Source organism: Salmo salar, chromosome ssa14 (genome assembly GCF_905237065.1).
Source record: "Salmo salar chromosome ssa14, Ssal_v3.1, whole genome shotgun sequence".
In the NCBI taxonomy this organism is placed as follows: Eukaryota; Metazoa; Chordata; class Actinopteri; order Salmoniformes; family Salmonidae; genus Salmo; species Salmo salar.
This window is the reverse complement of record NC_059455.1, coordinates 76,801,668-76,825,849: the sequence shown is the minus strand read 5'-3', so window position 1 is coordinate 76,825,849 and position 24,182 is coordinate 76,801,668. Positions and strand designations below refer to the sequence as shown.

The 24,182-nt window shown below is 42.2% G+C and overlaps 2 protein-coding genes across 2 annotated transcripts; both read right to left on the bottom strand.

Annotated features, from left to right (window-relative positions):
- Positions 1-1,822: 1,822 nt before the first annotated feature.
- On the bottom strand, positions 1,823-5,071 carry arl4a (ADP-ribosylation factor-like 4a). Its single transcript, NM_001173771.1, is given in 2 exon segments — positions 1,823-4,171; positions 4,976-5,071. A coding segment is annotated over 1 exon segment (609 nt). The 5' UTR covers positions 4,063-4,171; positions 4,976-5,071; the 3' UTR covers positions 1,823-3,453.
- A 1,932-nt stretch (positions 5,072-7,003) lies between these two features.
- LOC106570315 (adseverin) lies at positions 7,004-23,023 on the bottom strand. The gene is given in 18 exon segments (XM_014142504.2): positions 7,004-8,772; positions 8,774-8,818; positions 8,820-8,851; positions 10,397-10,457; positions 10,553-10,630; positions 10,737-10,855; positions 11,195-11,372; positions 11,632-11,802; positions 14,681-14,771; positions 14,876-14,997; positions 15,254-15,469; positions 15,646-15,734; positions 15,862-15,994; positions 16,179-16,271; positions 16,471-16,620; positions 17,257-17,418; positions 18,089-18,243; positions 22,709-23,023. Coding segments are annotated over 18 exon segments (2,181 nt in total). The 5' UTR covers positions 22,902-23,023; the 3' UTR covers positions 7,004-8,679.
- Positions 23,024-24,182: the final 1,159 nt, after the last annotated feature.

The window sequence follows — 24,182 nt, the reverse complement described above, 5'->3', positions numbered from 1 at the left end:
TAACATACATGTTTGTCTTCTTCTAATGCCTCTTAAGGGGAAAGTAATCTAAAAGTAACTGAATGTAATCAGATTATTTTACTGAGTTTGGGTAATCCAAAAGATACATTACTGATTACAATTCTGGACAGGTAACTAGTAACTGTAACAGATTACATAAAGTAACCTTCCCAACCCTGTGTGTGTGTGTGTGTATGTGTATGTGTGTACCCCTGGCCATGGGAACAGAGAGGCCTTAACCTCTGGTGCCACACAGACCTGTCTGACGTCACTATGATGGAAACATTGACATGGGCACTGGGCAAACGGCCATTTCGCCTGGACAAGGGATGTCACAGAAAGTGTGTGCCACCGTTGACATGGCAAGGCCGATCGTTCAGTCATTTACACATGTAATAGGAAGTAAAACTTGGTTAGGTGTTGTATTGAAATGTTTCATCCAAATGTTTACAGCAGAGCCAAGGGGAGTTTGAAAGAGTAGTATGAAGCTTTACAAAGTCAAATCAATATTATTTATGTTTCCTGCTGCTTATTTAGTTGCAAAAATGTTCATGTTGCTCCTACATTAAATTAATGCTAAATTCTTAAAAACGTTGGTGCAGGACCAGGTTTTCTGTAGACAAACATGCAGTGAGAGAACATGCATACAGAGAGAATTTGTTTGGATATTTCAATTTAGGGCGGAGCACAATTGGCCCAGCGTTGTCCGGTTTTGGCCGTGTAGGCCGTCATTGTAAATAAGAATTTGTTCTTAACTGACTTGCCTAGTTAAATAAAAGTTACTTTTTTATCTCTGAAACAATTAACTGTGAGCCATTTTCAGTTTCACCTCCATTATCCATACCTGTCAGATAGATACCTGGGTGACCTGGAGCCGCTGTGTGTGTGTATGTGTGTGTGTGTACCTGTGGGCGTGCCTGCGCATGTGTGTTGCCCTCCCCTCACGTGACTGTGCCCTCACCTCCATCCATCCAATAACCAGGAAAGGGCTTAACAGGGGAAACACTTAGAGAGAGATCACTCCTTACTGGGTCATCTCTTACCAATGCCCACTCTCCTCCCTCCCTCTATTAGTCTGTTATTGTTCTGAGGAGGGCGGGTTCTCTTGGGCTAGAACTGACGATGTCCGCTTGTCTCTTCTCCAAACACAGTCACCAACACCATTGAAACCAGCCCCAGATAAGATAAGACATTTCAACAGCTGGTAATGTGAACGTGTTTTACTGTTTCTTCTGTTCTGTAAGTAGCCACGATCCCAAGACCACCTGATCCAGAGTTCTAGTTCTGTTCCCAGCTTAAAATCCCACCACTAGGACCCTGCCCATTATGCATATCATGCTTTTCCCTGTGTTTCTCAGGAATATTCATGAGCCTTAGAACACCAGCCTCAATTCTATCTAACAGTGAGTGGCTGTTAAACCTGAATTACTTTCACCACTGAGTTCAGGGCGTAGGCAGTGAGATCAGGTTGGTGAAAAGTGAAATAATGTGTGTGTGCGAGAACAGTAAAGTAGACGGTGTAATGAATGCACTTGATTCTGATTGCAGTGCAGTCGCTCTAGTTTGTTATTCTCTGTTTCTACACTGAACATGAGGGCAGGAACCTATTGCATGAGGAAATATCAGTGAGTCTACATTTTATTTGCCCCCAACATCTGATGCAGTGTAAATGCCATACAACTGCTGATGAGCTAGGACAGAAGCACAACTTAAATATTTCTGAAAATAGTATTCACAAACCTGTTACCCAATGTCTAATGCCATCTAGGAAATTAATTTACCACTTTTGATGAGGGAAAAAAAAAAAATGTTCAATATCATGTTAGTGTTTAATTGTTGCTTTATTCAAGGTGAACACATTTATACAAACAAATACATAAATATGAGCACCCCTTCCCCTCACACACAGACAGAGTAAACAGGGGGACAACTGACATTCCAATGTGATAACAGCATAACACATTATTTTTAAACGCTTCCTTCGAAGCAATATCAACATTTCACTTCTTTAAGTATCATAATAAACCTCATACAAAAATCTGATGCAAGTTCTAAGGTCAGAAAACAGACCAATAAAGTGCCTTTATTTGACTGTCTATCAACATGGAAGTCCATGGGTGCGTTCCAGGTACACAAACTCTGCACAAGTCTGAGATCTGATCAGATCTTTACATCTGCGGAACTATTTAATGTATTAGGAACCACATCAACATGATATAACAATCCTATAAACTGAAAGGACCTAAGTAGAATGAGTATCTGGAACACACCCAAAGCTTTAGGTAGATAGTGAAGAAGGGCTAAATCTACAGATCCAGCCCTACTTCGCCATCTACCTAAAACTTTGGGTGTGTTCCAGATACACTCACTCATTCTACTTCGGTCCTTGCACCCAAAGTCTTAGGCAGGTACTAGGACTGGATCTGACAGAAGCCTGACACTTTGAGTACAGGGTCCAGATCAGACAGCTAGCCAAGCCAGGAAGGAATATTCAGGGTATGTTGAGCCAACAGCATGTCAAATCAACAGAATTACACAAGACAACCACCCTGCCTGACAGCTGTTTTTACCCCTACCTCCAACCTAACCCAAATGATAGTCACATTAAAATAGCCTAACTGCTATAGATTCTGATCATTTATCACTGATGAAACAATAAGGTTGTTACATATCGTTTGAAAACATCCATCTCTGTATTCTCTTCTCAGTGAATCATCAAGCTTATGCTAAACCCGTCTATCTAGACCCTCTCAACTTCCATTGAGCAACATGGAGACAGAATACTGACTGATTGTAACACTAACTTTGAGGTCACACTAACAAGTGACTGACTGCAACTTGATTGTCCTTTGTTTTCCACATGTAATCTCATTGTCAAAAAAGGCTTTGGTAAACCGATCATTTCAATGTGTTTTCATGCTTCAAACTGATTGAAAAGTGGGCTACATACATTTGTAACACTTGAGAGTATAGACAGAATACAATCAAGTGTATATATTTGACTTCTGACACTTCAACAGTGTTTTGATTGTTTTGTCTCTGAGAACCCCTGTGTGCCTCATGGTATAGAATAACACTTCCTTTAAACATACATTAGTGTCCACTGTCCTGTGATGCTGTGCCAGCCAGGATAGTTGCCATCCAAAGTCCATGAAAATCTATTCCATCAGTTCCAGTCAGGACAGAGTGACAACAGCCGTGAACAGACTTAGTCCCAGTCCATATGACTAATACAACTCAGCCAACGACAGGCAGGCAAGCAGCTGAGCCATCACTGAGAGCTCCACGAGACACTGAGCATTATGGGTACTGTAGTACATCATGCTACAGTCAACACCACGTGCCCTGCTCATGATTAACACCACAACAGGTGAGTCCCCATTCACCACCATTGTTAGTTTAAGTCCTTGTGTAGCGCCAACAAGATGGCGGTTGTGTGTGCGACTATTCAAATCATCTCTTCTTCTGTTGAGCTTTCTGTGTCTTCTTCCGTTTGTTGATCATGGCGTGGAGCTTCTCCAGACCTTCCTGTAGCCCCTCCCCTATGATAGCGCAGGCGGGCTGCAGGTGCCAGGGCGTTCCGTTACCCAGCTCCCCTAGCGCCAGAGAGCGCTCCATCTCGTGAAGCGGCAGAGAGTTCCTCAGGTCCTGCTTGTTGGCCACCACTAGAACAGGCACCCCCTGGTTCTCGGCTAACCTCGTGATCTTATGGAGCTCCGTCTTGGCTTCCTCTAGGCGCTCGGTGTCGACGGAATCCACCACGAACACAATGCCGTCAGCACACCGCGTGTACGAGCGCCACAGGGGGCGGAGCTTCTCCTGACCGCCCACGTCCCAGAAGTGGAACGCCGCTTTCCGCCAGGACTTTCCGCCCGCGCTCAGGGATACTTTGATCTTCTCTGTGTTGAATCCCTTAGTGGGGACCGTGTTCACAAACTCATTGAAGCGAAGGCGGTAGAGGACAGTGGTCTTCCCAGCGCAGTCCAGACCCAGGATGACAATATGGAGGGCCTGGAAGGAAGGAAGGCTGGGGAAGATCTGGTCTGATAATCCATTCCCCATCTTGTTATTCACGTCTTGAGGGAGACGGGAGTGTCGTGCTGGTGCTGCGTCAACAAATAATCACAAGGCTTCTCATTCCCTTCAGAGGGGGATGTGCTGCAGCATTCACCTGGAAAGAAAGGAGAGAGGATACAATGTAAGCAGCTGTGAAAAGCACTCAACAACCAACAAGAACAGCAGTCTACTGCTTTATAATTGGAGGGGCTTTAAACTGTAAGTGAATATAGCCTAGGCCTATACAGTCTCTTTATTCTCTTTCTCATTGTAAGTGAATATACTCACTCTCTCTTACGCCTTTACAGCTTTAATATTTCGGGACATAGGAGAAGAATGAGAGGAGACTATTTGCACATGTAGCGTATTGATTAGCGCTCGGAGCTCGGTGGATTTCATACACTAATTCTCATTCATAGGCAGTAGGCTATCGACATTGACTGACAAGTACGCCGGCGCGCTCCCAACCAAAATTATATTTTAACTGTCTTCGGGTTGATGATCATTGCTGTTAGGACAAGAGCGTGGAATGGCATTATTCTGCCAAATCCAAAATTGAGAGAATTATCTAGGCTACACAAGACTGATTTGCTGGACATCAAGAAGCTGTTACACGGCAACATCAGCCTTCTACCACTAATGGTAAAACAAATGGCTTGACAAGCAGACAGGTGTTATGCCAACAAGTGCTATGAAAAAAAACTATGAATCGAATGCTCTGATATATTAGTAAGCTATTGCTAGTATGCTACTCAATCATCTTGCACTCAATAACAGGCAGTCTAGGTAGACACCAATACAAGCTGTCATGAAAAACTGCCGACGACGGGTTGGGTATAGGCTAATTTATTCAACATATTGTACTGTGCATAATCTCTATGCATGGAAAATGTATATAATTTGTAGACTGCACACCTACCTTTGTGATGTAGGCATATGGACTTTCCAAAACATGAAAGCGAAATCGTTGCAGGGTTTCCTGTACGATGTCCTTCCTCTCTCTTGCTCACTATCACGACCACACGACTACTGAAAGATAGAAGTAGACTGACTCCCTCTCTATTCCATTCCCGCACCCCGGGTTCAACCCAGAATGTTTCTAGCGCGAGCTCTGGTTGGTTGACGTCCCAGCGCGCTCCGTTTTCTCCTTGTCTGATTGGCGGAACGTTTTCTCCTTGTCCGATTGGTGGAGAGCCGTGCCTGTCTCTTATCTGGAACTCATCTATAGGCTGGTGATAGATTTTGCTCATTTTTCACTTTCAACTTTCTATGATTGCAGCAAACGTTACGAATATGAAGATGTAGATATATATATTTTTAAAGATGTGTCCTGCTTAATTTTATATTTTTAAATAAAGATAGGGCCAATGTATGACGATTTAAAAAAAGTATTTTATAATTAGATCCGAATATCTGTGCAATGTGCGACAAAGTAGTCACGCAAGATCATATTGCAGGGTCATTTCCTTTAATTAAGGAGGCGAGGACCATCAATAACACATGTACTGTGGTTTTGGTGGTCTCTCAGATATGGTCTGATCTCTTAGCGGTTTCAATAGTTCTATCTGAAATTAGGCTCCTCAGACGCCTGACATCGGAATGGCGGGAAATGTACATTTGAAATGAGAATGCAGTGAAATCCCACAGGTCACACACTGGTTGAATCAACATTGTTTCCACGTAATTTGACATTGAACCAACGTGGAATAGAAGTTGAATTGACGTATGTGCCCAGTAGGATGGTACACTCAATTTACTAGTGAAACTGATATCCCCCATTGGAAAGCCCATGTCCCTCTTTCAATATCGTAAAGTGATCAAAAGGGACGTTTTCAAGTTCTAGAATATTGTCAGATATGAATTACGAGTTAATTTGACAGGCTATCCACACTAGGGGTCGCCTGATATGAAAATGTGGTCATAGGAGAATTTTACAAATCTGGAGAAAAAAAACCCATATATTATAATATCATCCTTGTATCTCAAAATCATTGTAATGCGGTTAACCTTAAAAATCTTAATTAAAATGTAAAAGATAAATACATTTCATTTCATGCATTTAATTTTTTTTTTTCATAATAATTTACACCATAATGTCAAAGCAAAAACTTTTTTTTTTAATTCTTGCAAATTAAAATAAATAAACTGTAATATCATATTTACATAAGTATTCAGACCCTTTACACATTACTTTGTTGAAGCACCTTTGGCAGCGACTACAGCCTTGGGTCTTTTTGGGTATGACGCTACAAGCTTGGCACACCTGTATTTGGGGAGTTTCTCCCGTTCTTCTCTGCAGATCCTAACAAGCGCTGTCAAGTTGGATGGGGAGCGTCACTGCACAGCTATTTCCAGGTCTCTTCAGAGATGTTAGATCAGGTTCAAGTCCGGGCTCTGGTTGGCCCACTCAAGGACATTCAGAGACTTGTCCCGAAGCCACTCTTGCGTTGTCTTGGCTTTGTGCTTAGGGTTGTTGTCCTGTTGGAAGGTGAACCTTTGCCCCAGTCTGAGGTCCAGAGCACTCTGGAGCAGGTTTTCATCAAGGATCTCTCTGTACTTTGCTCCGTTCATCTTTGCCTCGATCCTGACTAGTCTCCCAGTCCTTGCTGCTGAAAATCATCCCCACAGCATGATGCTGCCACCACCATGCTTCACCGTAGGGATGGTGACAGGTTTCCTCCAGACATGATGCTTGGCATTCAGGCCAAAGAGTTCAAATAATGCCCAATCAATTGAATTTACCACAAGTGGACTCCAATCCAGTTATAGAAACATCTCAAGGATGATCAATGGAAACAGGATGCACCTGAGCTCAATTTAGAGGTTCATAGCATAGCGTCTGAATACTCACGTAAATATGGTTTTTCTGTTTTCTGTTTTTCATACATTTCCAAACATTTCTAAAAACCTGTTTTCACTTATGTCATTATGGGGTATTGTGTGTAGATTTCTGAGGAAATTGTTTTATTGAGTCAATTTTAGAATAAGGCTGAAACATAACACAACGTGGAAAAAGTCAAGGGGTCTGAATACTTTCCGAAGGCACTGCAGCAGGTAACTTCGATTGGAAACTACATCAAACCACATCCATTGCGATCCCGCCTGTTCACAAAACTATGTGGAGATATGGGATCAGAGCATGACAATGTTTTATTTCACACAGAGGCTTGGTGGTTATCGAGGGGTTTTTTCGCATTGAGAGAGGAACTGTTGTCATTCACAATGGATTTAATGTGTCTCCTTGCCTATGTAAGAGACATTTTGGTAAACTGAATGCAAGCATGCAGGGGAAATAGAAAAAACTTCTAAAGATGAGTGACCAAATCAGTGAATTCTGAGGAAACAACTCTTTAGAGCAACGAACCGGAGAAACTCCTTTCTAGGGAGTTTTTCCTAGCCACAGTGCGTCTACACCTGCATTGCTTGCTGTTTGGGGTTTTAGGCTGGGTTTCTGTACAGCACTTTGTGACATCAACTGATGTAAGAAGGGCTTAATAAATACATTTGATTGATTGATTTAGAGTCTTTCAAAAGCAAACCATGCTCTCATCTGCATTAAAACCAAATATCGATCCAGGTTGGATGTGACAGCAGGGATGAGCACTGTCTGAGCTTGACCACTGTTGACCAAGCCTCCTGACTATGAGAAGCTCCGACGCGACATTCATCAAGCACACCCATCTCATTAGTGGTGGTGAGGTTAGAGACATTATATGTCAGACTAATTTGCAATTGACTGTCATAGCCTCCCATTAAAAGTATGTTATGGTGAGTTGAGAAGACAATCAGAAATACTGTTAGAATGTTTTTCAATTGTCTGCCACAGAGCCAAATAAGAAAAGTTAACATTGGCTGTTCATTACATAATTTTTTTCACACGGTTAGGGTCACAAGAATTTTCAGATATCAAAATGGTGTTGTGGGCCAAAAAAATGTTGGGAACCCCTGGGTTAGACTTTAAGCCTCGTAATTACCAGACTGATTGTCAAATCCTTCATGTAAGCTCACGAGGCTAAGCTAGACTTGAGAACAACTTCAGAAATGTGAAATTAAAAGAAAAACTCCCAGCAGGCTTTACGCATCCAGACATTTATAGAAGTCCAAATGTAAAGATCTGCGTTCAAATTAACATAATATATAATATATTTTCGTTTTTCATCTTTGTAACGAGAAAAAAACGAAACAATAAACTAAACAACAAAGATGTCCAAGCAGTGCACATCAGATGATGTCCTGTATGGCTCAGTTGGTAGAGCATGGTGCTTGCAATGCCACGGTTGTGGGTTCGATTCCCACGGGGACCAGTAAGAAAAAAAAATGAAAAAAATGTATGTACTCACTACTGTATGCTGCTCTGGATAAGAGCATCTGCTAAATGACTCAAATGTAAAAAAAAAGAAAAGAAAAAAAAGACACATAGCAGGCCTAAAAGTAAAGCAAAAAAATACAAATAAAAGTAAAGTGCTTTTCACTTTGCACTTTCTTAGCCCAACACTAGTCCATGAATGGCTAGTTAACCCTCATTTCACACTAGTATTTGTAAACCCTTGGCTGAATACAGAGTGAATGTTATAAATGTCTAAACTGTTATTACAGTGTTATAAGTGTTGGGATTCATTTATGCTAAATCTGCAGTGTCTTCATGGTCCTGGCCACGGTGTGTGAGTCCCAGCGTGCCGTGTCCCACCCCAGGAACCACCCTGTGAAGGTGGGGGGGTTCATGACCCTGCTTCACCATCACTATGGAGGTCCTCTTATCCCGAACCCCCCGGATCCGTCTCTATGTATGTCTTGGCTGTAAGGAAGGGAGCACATAGACACTATTAATCAATGGGATAAACCACAGTGTATTTGAGGTGGGAACACACTCTTTTCTGATTGTACAACACAGACAGGAACACCTTCCTAATATTGAGTTGCCCCCCCCCCTTTTGCCCTCAGAACAGCCTCAATTCATAGGGGCATGGACTGTACAAGGAGTCAAAAGCGTTCCACAGGGATGCTGACCCTTGTTGACTTCAATGCTTCCCACAGTTGTGTCAAGTTGGCTGGATGTCCTTTGGGTGGTGGACCATTCTTGATACACACAGGAAACTGTTGAGCATGAAAAACCCAGCAGCGCTGCAGTTCTCGACACAAACCATTGTGCCTGTCGCCTACTACTACATTAAGTTCAAAGGCACTTAAATCTTATGTCTTGCCGCTCTGAATGGCACATATACACAATCCATGTCTCAATGCTCATCTACACTGATTGAAGTGGATTTAACAAGTGATATCAATAAGGGATCACAGCTTTCACCTGGATTCACCTGATCAGTCTTTGTCATGGAAAGAGCAGGTGATCCTAATGTTTTGTACACTCAGTGTATATTAAAAGGGAAATACTTAGTATATATGCACTACCGTTCAAAAGTTTGGGGTCACTTAGAAATATCCTTGCTTTTGAAAGAAAAACATTTTTTTTTGTCCAATAAAATAACAGTAAATGTATCAGAAATACAGTGTAGACATTGTTAATGTTGTAAATGACTATTGTAGCTGGAAACGGCTGATTTTTAATGGAATATCTACATAGGCAAACAGAGGCCCATTATCAGCAACATCACTCCTGTGTTCCAATGACACGTTGTGTTAGCTAATCCAAATTTATCATTTTAAAAGGCTAATTTATCATTAGAAAACCCTTTTGCAATTATGTTAGCACAGCTGAAAACTGTTGTTCTGATTAAAGAAGCAATAAAACTGTCCTTCTTTAGACTAGTTGAGTATCTGGAGTATCAGTATTTGTGGGTTCGATTGCAGGCTCAAAATGGCCAGAAACAAAGCACTTTCTTCTGAAACTCGTCAGTCTATTCTTGTTCTGAGAAATGAAGGCTATTCCATGTGAGAAATTGCCAAGAAACTGAAGATCTCATACAACGCTTGTACTACTCCCTTCATAGAACAGCACAAACTGGCTCTAACCAGAATAGAGAGAAGTGGGAGGCCCCGGTGCACAACTGAGCAAGAGGACAATTACATTAGAGCGCCTAGCTTGAGAAACAGATGCCTCACAAGTCCTCAACTGGCAGCTTTATTAAATAGTACCCGCAAAACACCAGTCTCAACATCAGCAGTGAAGAGGTGACTCCGGGATGCTGGCCTTCTAGGCAGAGTTCCTCTGGTCAGTGTCTGTGTTCTTTTTCCCATCTTAATCTTTTCTTTTTATTTGCCAGTCTGAGATATGGCTTTTTCTTGGCAACTCTGCCTAGAAGGCCAGCATCCCGGAGTCACATTAAACTTACTATACGAAAAATGAACCACCCTACACACACATCAGAGAAACACCAAAACTCACCAGATTTTACAGATTCAGTTTTCTCAACTTCATTTGCATCTTTGCCAATCCAGATAAACACCTATCACAAAATATTGACATCAATATAATCCAACCTCCATAGAGGTAAAAATGGGCTGAACATTTTAATTTGGGGAAGGGTAACAAGCTCAATACCTGATCCCAGACGTCCAACAGCATCACGTCATCCTCTGCCAGGTCCTCCTGACTGAACTCTCCTGGAACCTCCTCAATCTGTAGATAGCATTTATAATCTATCTATCTATTTGTGTGTTTGTGTGTGAGCGCGTGTGTGTATGTGGGTGAGCATGGTGGGTGAGCATGTGTGTGTGGTACTCACTAAGAACCTGCCAGTCTTGTTGGAGCAGGCGAACAGGCGAGGTTGTTGAGTGCGGCTACTCTCCAGTCTCTCTGATGTCTGGTACTCCTTCTTCCCCCCTAACGCTGCCCAGAGATCCGCTACAACCAAACATAACACATCTGCTTGAGTTTCTGTGCATCTTGAACTTGTGATATACATTTTAGGACTAAAATCCTCAATCTGCCTCAAAACTTTCCTTGTCTCAGTGTACCCCCTGGTGACTCTCCTGAGTACTACATCACACATCATTATCATGGTGCCATATCAGGGCCCATATTCATAAAGCTTCTCAGAGCAGCAGTTCTGATCCAATAGCAGGACCATGTCCATATACTCTTACTTATTATGAGTTAAAAGGAAAACTGGTACTGGATTAGTACTCATCCCCTGAGACGCTTTCTGAATATGGACCCAGGCCAAGGAATCTGTATTCTCACCTGGTTCCTGTCCCTCTACGATGCGTTGTGTCTGACACTTCAGCACCTGACTCAGGTACAGGGCTCCCCGCTCCTCGTCCTCGATGGCGCCCTTACCCACCCACAGGTAGCTCTGCCCCGCGGGCATCTTCAGCAGGTAGGCATCGTTAGAGTTCAGGCTGCCAGCCTCCGCCTCCACCTACCACAACACACAACAGACAAGGCAACTGGGATCTAGTGGTGAGAATAAAAGCTGAGGAAACGCTGACCTCCATCTAGATGACAGGAAACGACAAACGAGCATCATAAATGCCAATGCAAAAAACTGTAATTTAGCATGATCGGTGCATAAACCCTTTTCAGAAAAATGTGTGTAAACTGCATTTATGTGTGTTTACCTTCCATCACTGCCAATGAAACAACCATAGGTGTGTGTCTGTGTGGGAGAACATTCTAACCTCTGCGATGCGTGTGATGGTGCCCAGGTTCCGTCGGACCTGGAACAGGCGTGTGGGGGCCGTAGATGCCTGGCCTCCGATGCGTGAGGTACCCCTCTTGTACACAATGAGGGGCTTGTCTTTGAATAGACTCAGGAGATGGGCAGGCTCTTTTCCTTGGCACACTCTCACCTAGGAAACAAAAATGGATTATTAACACATATCCAATTTGGTACAGGAGGTCATGGCTAGTGAAGCCATAGCTGGAGGGCCAGGTAGAGACCTATGCTGTATAAACAGTCATTAGGGGGCACTATAACACATATACAGTGTGAGATTCTCATTTGGCCAAAAAGACCGTCCTCTCCTGGACTCCTCCGTCCTCTCTCCTCCGTGACCCAGAAACCGATAAGTGGTTGAGGGGATTGTCAATTCGTTAGTAGGCAAACGAAGGCGTCTGCTCCACTCCTCAATTACCTACTTTGACAGATGATGCAAAACAGCATCCTCGCGGCGTCTAGCACAGTGATTTACAATATGCCACACCCCTTTGAATCAGCTGTTGTTTTCTTGAAAGAGAAAAGCATGGACACATTTAAAAACGATACTCTACTTAATGTTTATCTATAAAATGTCTGCCACAACTAACTACATTTCTTTTATCACTTTACACATTTATTTTGGGACCCACCCCTGTAAACATAATTTTGAGAGTTTGGGACTAAAAGGATCCATCTGCATTTTTGTCCAAATTCAGCTATTGACATAGCCTTGTTCTGTTCAATGTTCTCTACCTACAGAATATACAGTTGAAGTCAACCACTCCACACATTTCTTGTTAACAAACTATAGTTTTGGCAAATCTACTTTGTGCATGACACAAGTCATTTTTCCGACAATTGTTTACAGACAGATTATTTCACCTATAATTCACTGTATCACAATTCCAGTGGGTCAGAAGTTTACATACACTAAGTTGCCTGTGCCTTTAAACAGCTTGGAAAATTACAGAATATGATGTCATGGCTCTAGAAGCTTCTGATTGGAGGTGTACCTGTGGATGTATTTCAAGGCCTACCTTCAAGCTCAGTGCCTCTTTGCTTGACATCATGGGAAAATCTAAAGATATCAGCCAAGATCTCAGAAAAAGAATTGTAGACCTCTGCAAGTCTGGTTTATCCTTGGGAGCAATTTCCAAACGCCTGAAGGTACCACGTTCATCTGTACAAACAATAGTACACAAGTATAAACACCATGGGACCACGCAGCTGTCATACCGCTCAGGAAGGAGACGTGTTCTGTCTCCTGGAGGTGAACGTACTTTGGTGTGAAAAGTGCAAATCATTCCCAGAACAACAGCAAAGGACCTTGTGAAGATGCTGGAGGAAACAGGTACAAAAGTATATACACAGTAAAACGAGTCCTATATCGACATAACCTGAAAGGCCGCTCAGCAAGGATGAAGCCACTGCTCCAAAACCGCCATAAAAAAAGCCAGACTACAGTTTGCAACTGCACATGGGGACAAAGATCGTACTTTTTGGAGAAATGTCCTCTGGTCTGATGAAATTGAATTAGAACTGTTTGGCCATAATGACCATCGTTATGTTTGGAGGAAAAAGGGGGAGCCTTGCAAGCTGAAGAACACCATCCCAACCGTGAAGCACGGGGGTGGCAGCATCATGTTGTGGGGGTGCTTTGCTGCAGGAGGGACTGCAGGAGGCACTTCACAAAATAGGTGGCATCATGAGGGAGGAAAATTATGTGGCTATATTGAAGCAACATCTTAAGACATCAGTCAGGAAGTTAAAGCAAATGGGTCTTCCAAATGGACAATGACACCAAGCATACTTGCAAGTAAAGTTGTGGCAAAATGGCTTAAGGACAACAAAGTCAAGGTATTGGAGTTGCCATCACAAAGCCCTGACCTCAATCCTATAGAACATTTGTGGGCAGAACTGAAAAAGCGTGTGCGAGCAAGGAGGCCTACAAACCTGACTCAGTTACACCAGCTCTGTCAGGAGGAATGGGCCAAAATTCACCCAACTTATTGGGGAAGGCTACCCGAAACATTTGACCCAAGTTAAACAATTTAAAGGCAATGCTACTAAATACTAATTGAGTGTACGTAAACTTCCGACCCACTGGGAATGTGATGAAAGATATAAAAGCTGAAATAAATCATTCTCTCTACTATTATTCTGGCATTTCACATTCTTAAAATAAAGTGGTGATCTTAACTGACCTAAGATGGAATCTTTACTCGGATTAAATGTCAGGAATTGTGAAAAACTGAGTTTAAATGTATTTGGCTAAGGTTTATGTAAACTTCCGACTTCAACAGTAGCACTGTAAATTCCCCAATTCATGTTATTAAGTTAAAAATAATACAAGATAAAAATTGCTGAAACCATTCAAACCAATGAGTGGTTGGAACTTTAAAACCAATCATCTCAGAATCATCTTTTTGCAGATAGAACCTTACCGTCCTACTCTCTCAATTTGCTTGATGATGCACGAGTGGAGAAGGAGAGTCTCATTTCATACAAGTGAATTTGTTTCCACGTTTCCTTTCCTCCCCTCCTCCTGATTACCTTTCAACTTTTTCAAAAAATGGAGGGGACGGGGGAGTTAGTAAAACCAATTGAGAATCTCCCAGTGTCTCTCTACAAGCAGCACCCTGTGCTACCTGTTGGTCATAAATCATTGAATCAGATTAAGGGATGCCAGTTTCACATACAAAGAAAAGATTCCGTCCTGCCCCGAAGGCATGGAAAGTAAACCCTGATACGGCAGTCAAATGAGGGGATTTTATACACAGTAGACTGGAGAGAATAACATCCTCTAGTATCACACTTTACTACTGTGATATATATAAAAAAATGGATTTACAAACTTTATACAGTTTTTACACATTTCCACTGGGGTGATCTGCTCCAACCTCTTCAGCCTCAGAGTGTGTGTGGGTGTCTTGCAGAAGGGTTGGGATAAAGCAGAACACACATTTCCATTGGACATTCATGGACATTGGACAATAAGAGATCCTCATCTTAATTTGGGTTAGTCCTACCTGAACTGCGTTCCCTCCCAGAGAGCGATCCAGCTCCACAGTTAGGAAGGCTGAAGCTGTGAGCTCATCTAGAGTGCTGCTAGCCCCCTGCCTGCCACAGGAAGTATAGGGATCAATCCATCCACCCACCCATCCAACCAATCAACCAACCAATCAATCTAATTGAAAATATGAGTACAGGTCTACCAGACTGACCAGGTGTAGATGATCTGTCCTCTCTTATATGTATAGAGGATGATGTAACAGTCTCCTCCATAGAACTGGCCATACGTCTTTGGGTCAACTGGTACTCGTCCACTGCTCTCCACTCTGAAGATCTGGAACATGAAACATGCATCTGGCTGGCTATTCCACTATCATTTGTTAACAATCTATGTGATTGGGATTGTCAGTGGAATAAAACACCTGACTCATTTGTACATTAGCATGTATTAGCATATATGCTTATTCACTCCTTGTAACACTTGCGTAATGAGGAAGCTTGCCTGATACCTGAAGGCCTGTGTTAGTGTTGCTTAGACTTTAGCTCAGTGGGCTAACCATGTCTTCTGGTGGTAACACTTGGTCCTGTACCTGTGTGTCCCCTGTGCCGTCGTCCACCATGTTATGCTGGGCTGCCATGCTCTGGGACTCATGGAGCTTGGAGGCATCGAACTCCACCTGATGTATCTTAGCGATCCTCTCGGTCACAAAGACCTTCCCGAACCCTTCGCTCTGGTTCTTATCCCTCCACCCCTGGAAGAACTGCTTGAAGATGGGAGTCTCCCCACCCTCTGGAAGTACCTGGATCTGGAGATAAAGAGTTGTTCCTATGAACGTCAGTGTTGGGGATCAACTCCCCTTCAGTCCCGATCAGTTTAGCAGGACGTGAACTGACATGATATTTGAGTCACAAGTTGATTCAACCAAATGATCGAAACATAGCAATTATGACTGATGCTAGATGGATGATAACGAGCATGAACCTGTGTGTTAGGTGGGTAGCCCATCTGCTTGATGAAGCCCTCAGCAGTCTTCATGGCAGTCTTCCTCTCGCTGGGGTTGGCGTTACGGCCTTTATGGGTGATGTTGGATGATTCATGCAGATGCAGAGGTACAAAAAAGGTGGGAGGTATAAAAGGATGAGGGATGAATTTAGATGATTTGTCAAGATAAAGATGTTCAGCAGTTTAAATACGTACCTTTCCAGATGAAGATCATCCTGCTCTTCCCGTGGTCCAGGATGAAGCACTCGTCAGACAGCAGATGGCTCTGAGAGAACGGGTTCTCCTCTGAGACCAGGGTCACCTGCATCGCTCCGGATGCATCAGAGACCTGGAAGGAACAACAACGAGATGAGATTGAATGTGTGTGTGTGTGTGTGTGTGTGTGTGTGTGTGTGTGTGTGTGTGTGTGTGTGTGTGTGTGTGTGTGTGTGTGTGTGTGTGTGTGTGTGTGTGTGTGTGTGTGTGTGTGTGTGTGTGTGTGTGTGTGTGTCTGTGTAAGAGTGTGACCATACCATGTAGAGTTTGGCCATCTTCCTGTTGGAAATATCTGCCACCATATCGTCATTGTCATCACCTTCTGGTAGATTTGGCTTGTTGCCGAGTACCTGTTAGGGTTGACAGGTAAAAACTCAAAGACAAAAACCACGAAGATAACATTGACAATGGAGATGGCGAAATGATGGCGCACAAAAGTAGATTACTTAATTAACTGTCATACAGTTTTGCAACTAATTTCAATTCAAGAGTGCAAACACTAGACTAGGGAATGAAAGTTAAATGTTGTGTTGAATGAACATCTGTCACCTCAGTTAACTTAGACGGCTCTCTCCCTTCCTCCACGACAACCAGTTTTGCTCTGCCATTCCTCTCGTTGTCACGGATACCAGCAGCCACCTGTGCTGCCTTCAGGAGCTCAAACTTGTTGCACTGTGAACCGCACCACTGGTAGATAACCTAGAGACAGGTAACAGATATGGTTCAGTTGAAAACAGGGCTGTTGCACACTTTTTGAAATTCCAGGTGCATAAAGGCTTTAGCTTCGAGGGCTAACTAACACAATCTTGTGGCAAGCAGACAACCCCGGTTCAAAACCAGTGGGTCACTGTTGTGTGGCAATACATCCTGATTTCTGGCAATATTCAAACAGGAGTGAAGAGAATAGCTCTCAAATTTAATTAGGAAAACATTAGAATACCTTGTATATCTTGATACCCACCTTAAGTCAACATACCATAGGCCTTCATATGTTTTGGATTTAATAAGAACTCAAGCCGAATGGATAATGTTTGTGTTTCAGCAGAATTTGAAGTTTGTTTACAGAGTGAAGTGTAGACAATGAGTCAGGTTTCTCAGGAATGTGACAGTCAAACAGATGAACTGTTGTTACAGGGCCACTGAGGGCACTACCATATGTGCCATGAAAGTCTGGACCTCTTAGCAGAGGCAGTGTTACCACCATAGACACTATATCATTGATACATGTTCTATATCTATATGGTAAACTCTCACATAGAGGGAGGCCAAAGAACAATCTACCGATCCATCGATGACTTAATCAGTCAATTGGTAGATCAATCAATCAAAACATACTGCTCCCAGGTCCACGATAAAGCAGTCCCCTCTGTTGAAGCTGGACCAGTTGAGGGTGACCTCGGTTGCCCTGACGACACGGCGACCTTTGATGTGGAATAGTCTCAGAGCTGACAGGTCGTTGGTGACCACGTGATGAAACCCAGAGGCTACGCCTCCGGCCTAGAATAGAACAGGATAGAATAGAATAGAATAAAATAGAGTAGAATAGAAAAGAGTAGATTAGAATATTTTATTGCCCTCGAGAGGGAATTTGTCTTGCTCAGTTTAAAAGCAATTCAAGATGCAGATGTACATACATATTATACATCACATACAAAACAAGGTACACAGTTACATAGTACCCAACACAAACATCCCTGAAACAACATATAAAAGGCAATGTCAGGGCCTATAAGTACCCTATGAGGTTGAACAAGGGTAGCGTGTCAAGTTGTTCCTTCTAGCAATTAGGCAATATTACGGAAAACCAAGAAATGTTCAGGACCAAGAAAACAAACAACGTGTGGAACACATAACTGTTTTCCTTTTCCCTCTACGCCAAGCTCCTTTTCCACCCCATGAGTCACTGTTGCTGCCCATGGTCAGGGCCAAACAAAACGTTGCAACAAGTGATTATTTAATAACACACCTTCAGCATATGATGCCCAGGGTCTGAAATGTAAAATGTGGCAAATGGAATGAATGTTCACTGCTAAAAAATAAGGGTGAATTCTGGTTCAATATAACACCATATATTCTAGTAGTAAATAGCAGTAACACAGATAAAGAAACAAATCTAATATTAGTGAAATAAACTGAAATAAAATGCATCAGTAAGACAATACCGTACTTTGTATGTGATGCCTCCCTTGAAGTATCGTGTAAAGGCAGTGGACTCGAACCCCTGCAGTTCTCGGTACTGGACAGGCTTCCCTCCAAGGAAATCATCCAGCTGAACAGTAAAGATGGCCGCCGCCGTGCTCTCATCCTGGCTGCACTCCTTACCTGAGGAGAGAGCATGAGTGGTACAGTACTTCAATACAATATGATAAATGTTAGTATAAAATGAGAGAGTATTCAAGTTTAGACAGAGGAACTTCAGCACACATTCAGCACAAATTGCCTGGTTGATGTTATGACTCTAATGCTCATAGTATGCTTTATTTTAATACTTTAATACATTTTCACTCTGAAACAGAGTCTACCAGCTTTGCATGTTGCCATTGTAAATGTATGGGTGGCTGCACACCACCCATACATTACACCAACATAGCTCAGGCAGTAGGATGCTCCCTCATCCATTTATATGTAGATGATACAGTCTTATACTCAGCTGGCCCCTCCCTGGATTTTGTGTTAAACACTCTACAACAAAGCTTTCTCAGTGTCCAAAAAACTTTCTCTGCCCATAACCTTGTTCTGAACACCTCCAAAACAAAGGTCATGTGGTTTGGTAAGAAGAATTCCCTTCTCCCCACAGGTGTGATTACTACCTCTGAGGGTTTAGAGCATGAGGTAGTCACCTCATACAAGTACTTGGGAGTATGGCTAGACAGTACACTGTCCTTCTCTCAGCACATATCAAAGCTATAGGCTAAGGTTAAATCTTGACTTGGTTTCCTTTATCATAATCACTCCTCTTTCACCCCAGCTGCCAAACTAACCCTGATTCAGATGACCATCCTGCCCATGCTCGATTACGGAGATGTAATTTATAGATCGCAGGTAGGGGTGCTCTATAGCGGCTAGATGTTCTTTACCATTCATCCATCAGATTTGCCATCAATGCTCCTTATAGGACACATCACTGCACTCTATACTCCTCTGTAAACTGGTCATCTCTGTATACCCGTCGCAAAACCCACTGGTTGATGCTTATTTAAAAAACCCTCTTAGGCCTCACTCCCCCCTATCTGAGATATCTACTGCAGCCCTCATCCTCCACATACAGCACCCGTTCTGCTATCACATTCTGTTAAAGGTCCCCAAAGCACACACATTCCTGGGTCGCTCCTCTTTTCAGTTCGCTGCAGCTAGTGACTAGAACGAGCTGCAACAAACACTTTCTTTATTCAAAGACTCAATCATGGACACTCTTACTGACAGTTGTATCTGCTTCGCATGATGTATTATTATCTCTACCTTCTTGCCTTTGTGCTGTTGCCTGTGCCCAATAATGTTTGTACCATATTTTTTTATTTTATTTTACCTTTATTTAACCAGGTAGGCAAGTTGAGAACAAGTTCTCATTTACAATTGCGACCTGGCCAAGATAAAGCAAAGCAGTTCGACACATACAACAACACAGAGTTACACATGGAGTAAAACAAACATACAGTCAATAATACAGTAGAAAAATAAGTCTATATACAACGTGAGCAAATGAGGTGAGATAAGGGAGGTAAAGGCAAAAAAGGCCATGCTGGCAAAGTAAATACAATATAGCAAGTAAAACACTGGAATGGTAGATTTGTAGTGGAAGAAAGTGCAAAGTAGAAATATAAATAATTTTGTGCTGCTACTGTACCATGTTGTGCTGCTGCCATGTTGTGTTGCTACCAAGTTGTTGTCATGTGGTGTTGCTACTGTACCATGTTGTGTTGTCATGTGTTGCATGTGTTGTCAGGTCTCTCTTTATGTAGTGTTGCGGTGTCTCTCTTGTCGTGATGTGTGTTTTGTCCTATATTTTAATTTTGAATCCCAGCCCCCGTCCTTGCAGGAGGCCTTTTGCCATTTGGTAGGCCGTCATTGTAAATAAGAATTTGTTCTTAACTGACTAGTTAAATAAAGGTTAAATACAAAATAAACACCACTACAGAGATTTAATCCCAGGATCTGGCATCCTGTGACTAACCTACAGTAGTTTATTAGAGCTAGGCGTCCCACTAGCGGGACAACTTCCGGTGAAGCTGGAGGGTGCGCAATTCAAATAAATAATCATCAAAATGATGGATATTAAACATTTAGGTACATATGTGTCTTATATTGGCTGAAAGCTTAAATTCTTGTTAATCTAACTGCATTGTCCGATTTACAATAGCTATTACAGCGAAAACATGCTATGCAATTGTTTGAGGATGGCACCCCACATCAAAATATTTTTCCACCAGCACAGGTTTCATACATTCACAAATAACAATTACATATTCACTTACTATTTGAAAATCTTTCTCTGATTTGTCATCCAAAGGGTCCCAGCTATAACATGTAATGTCGTTTCGTTAGATAAAATCCTTCTTTATATCCCAAAAAGTCAGTTTAGTTGTCGCCATCAATTTGAGTAATCCACTCATTCAACATGCAGAGAAAGGAAACAGAAAATCTACCCCTAAACTTTGTTTCAACAAGTCAAAATTAAAGAAGTATGTTCAATAGGAAACACATTTTAGCAGGTGCGTCCTGTCTTCATGGCGTTCGCAAACACGAATTTCCAAGACTGTGTCCCTGTACTAAAACTCATATTTCTTATTCGTTTTTGAAGTTACACACCTGAAACCTTGAACATAGACTGCTGACACACTGCATCCAGGGAGCTAATTTCAATATGACCTTATACTTGCCATTCTAAGAGGATGGTCTCCCCCCCAAAAAAATGTGGGGGTTTTCTCCTACCACATCTGTTGTGTTATATTCGCCTACATTATTTTAATATTTCTACAAAATACTAAGTGTTTTCTTTCCAATGGTACCAATTATATGCATATCCTGGCTTCAGAGCCTGAGCAACAGGCAGTTTAATTTGGGCACTTCATTCAGGCGGAAATGGAGAAATAAGGGGCCTAGCCCTAAGAAGTTTTAAACATTAGTCTATAGCATTTGGCCATTCTAATTTAATGGGTGACTGATTGGCAGAACTGAGGAATAAATTAAAGCCCATAGCAGCAAGCAAAATGGCAAGGAAACCTATTGGAGGCCCATTAGTGTCTTTACTGGTTAATGATTCATGATGATGATGATGGGGGGATGCGGGAGGAGAGGAAGGACAACCTAACATCTTAGTGGTGCTATTGATGTTTGTATTCAGATGGGAGTTGGTGAGTGGGGAGAGAGAGAGGAGGAAAGAGAGAGCGTGAGAGAGAGAGAGAGAGAGAGAGAGAGAGAGAGAGAGAGAGTGAGAGTGAGAGTGAGAGACAGAGACAGAGAGATGTGTCAAGGAAGGAAGCTAGTGTTACAGATCAGTAGTCTTGACTTGCATGGTTCCATAGCTCCACCACAACACCATGTTTCTACAATAATCTACCTTAATCTGACAGTACTTTCAGGTAGTGTGTACTCTGAGACAGCTGAACAGAGTAGTTACTCAAAGGTTCATGAAAAGTCTTGATTGTTTTCCAGAGTGGCTATAGTCCTGATAGGAAGAGAAAACATCACCATCCCATGATGTGTGCAACAATGACTGATATAGTTTACGACCTCTGCCTGGAATGTCCTTATCTCAGAATCTTAAAATCAGAGAATTGTCCAGGAAGTGTCAGGTTATTGCAACTCGCCTGGCCTTTAACCAGATAATCACTTTTGTTTCCTACTTCAGGCAAAACATTTATTTTCAGCTCAGCTGATGACAAGATTGGTTGACTTTCTTCTGACTACAGTAACAGACAACAGCACCTCGAGACCTCACACAGTTGTGAAATGACAGCGACACTACTATGGGGGACAATAACACATACAACACATACACTGAGTGTACAAAACATTAGGAACACCTCTTCTTTCCTTGACATAGACTGGCCAGGTGAATCCAGGTGAAAGCTATGATCCCTTATTGATGTCACTTGTTAAATCTACTTCAATTAGTGTCGATGAAGGGGAGGATCTTTAAGCCTTGAGACAATTGAGACATGGATTATGTATGTGTGCCATTCAGAGTGGGAATGGGCTCGGAATATTAACTGAAACATTTAACTGAAAACCACATAATAGTGATTATTGTATCCATTTCTCAACCATCTTTCTCAACATCGTCAGCATCCTATATCTGAATTTGTGGTGTCACCATTCCTTCTCCAATACAAGCCAAACCATCTCTCTTGTTCTGTCTTGTATGTACAACCTGTTCTTCTCCTATATGAATACATCTACTCAGATGTGATCCTATGACGAAGTGAATGTGTAATAACAACGTTAGTACTGTATGCCCTTTGATGCTAAGTTGTTTTATCTTTTGCCAATGTATTTATTAATGTTAATGAGAATATTATGATAAAATGATGTCGTTGATTTCAGCCTTTTGGTATAAAACTTTAACATCTATGAGGCACTCCCTAAATATGTTCACATTAATCTTCAATGTTTGATAAGCCTCCGTCAGTAAACAAATCATCCAGCATGTGACATCCTGCTGAACAGCCTGAGGAAACACGCACTAAAGCACACATGCGCACGCGCACACACACACACACACACACACACACACACACACACACACACACACACACACACACACACACACACACACACACAAACTCACCCAGCCAGTAGTGGAGGTCGTAGAAGCAGCTATCCCGCTGTTTGACAGTGTGGAGGACCACATATGCGTCCCCAACATAGAAGTTCCCGTGCAGGTTCTCAGGCACAGGGACCAGCTCCATCTTCTCTATCCTCCATATCTGGAGACCGGCTGCCCTGCCTGCCTTGTCAAACTCCCTGTGGTAGAGCACCATGGTTCCTCTGGTTGTCTGGTAGCAGAAGAGGGATGGCTGGATGTGGATCCCAGGTATGGTGAGAGGAGCGTAGGGTGAGAGAGAAGCTCAGACTGCTGCTCTGTTCTTTATCTGGTCATGGGGAGGAGTGAGTCAATAGCAGCAGTGTGCAGGGCTATAAGTTGGAGGCTGAGAAGGGATGGGTGTGTCTTAGATGCTGCCAAAGTACACACACACACACACACACACACACACACACACACACACACACACACACACACACACACAGTCTGTGTGTGGTTTTTACACTTGTTTTCACTACACATGCATATTACTGTCTACTATTCATACTCAGTATTCCAGTTAAGGTGCTGCTCTAATAAATGTACAGCATCATAATATTAGGCTTTAAATAACTTGCATTCAGATCAGGTCGATAGAGATGTGTATCTTCTAGTTTCAACAGAGCTCAGCAGTGTGTGGTTATTTGTCTCTGCACTTGTAAATATAGAGAACCAGAAAAAAAATCCCACAATTGGATCAGTTGTTTAATATTAGACTGGTCTCTGAAGGTTATGGCTTAGGGGAGTTCAAGGTCTTTGCAATGGTATTCGAAACGTATAGATTTACCAGCCATACCTGCTCCATTCCAACACATTTCACAAGCCTTTTCCTCAAAAGTCTTGAAATACTATGATAGTGTGTAGTATAACTACTCACTACTAACTACTAGGTAAGTGTTCGATTACAAGACCGATCTGGTAATGTTGTGTAACTAATCTGTTTTGAGTATTGTAGAGTTTTTTTCCCCTAAAAGTATTTTTATTTTCAAGTCGGTGAAGCTTGTGGCCAGTTTCCACTTAGTGTCTGTTAATTTGAGCGATAGAAGAGGAGGAGACAGACAAGAGATGGATCCTTTATCATGGATTTATTTAGATTTTTTTTATTTTATTTAACCTTTTTTTTTTTCAATAAATTACCAAAACAAACTAGCAAAAGGCAAAAAGCCTCCTGCGGGGACGGGGACTGGGATTAAAAACAAAAAAATATATAAATATAGGACAAAACACACATCACGACAAGAGAGACAGCACAACACTACATAAAGAGAGACCTAAGACAACAACATAGCAAGGTAGCAACACATGGTAGTAACACAACATGGTAGCAGCACAAAACATGGTACAAACATTATTGGGCATAGACAACAGCACGAAGGGCAAGAAGCTAGAGACAACAATACATCACACAAAGCAGATACAACTGTCAGTAAGAGTGTCCATGACTGAGTCTTTGAATGAA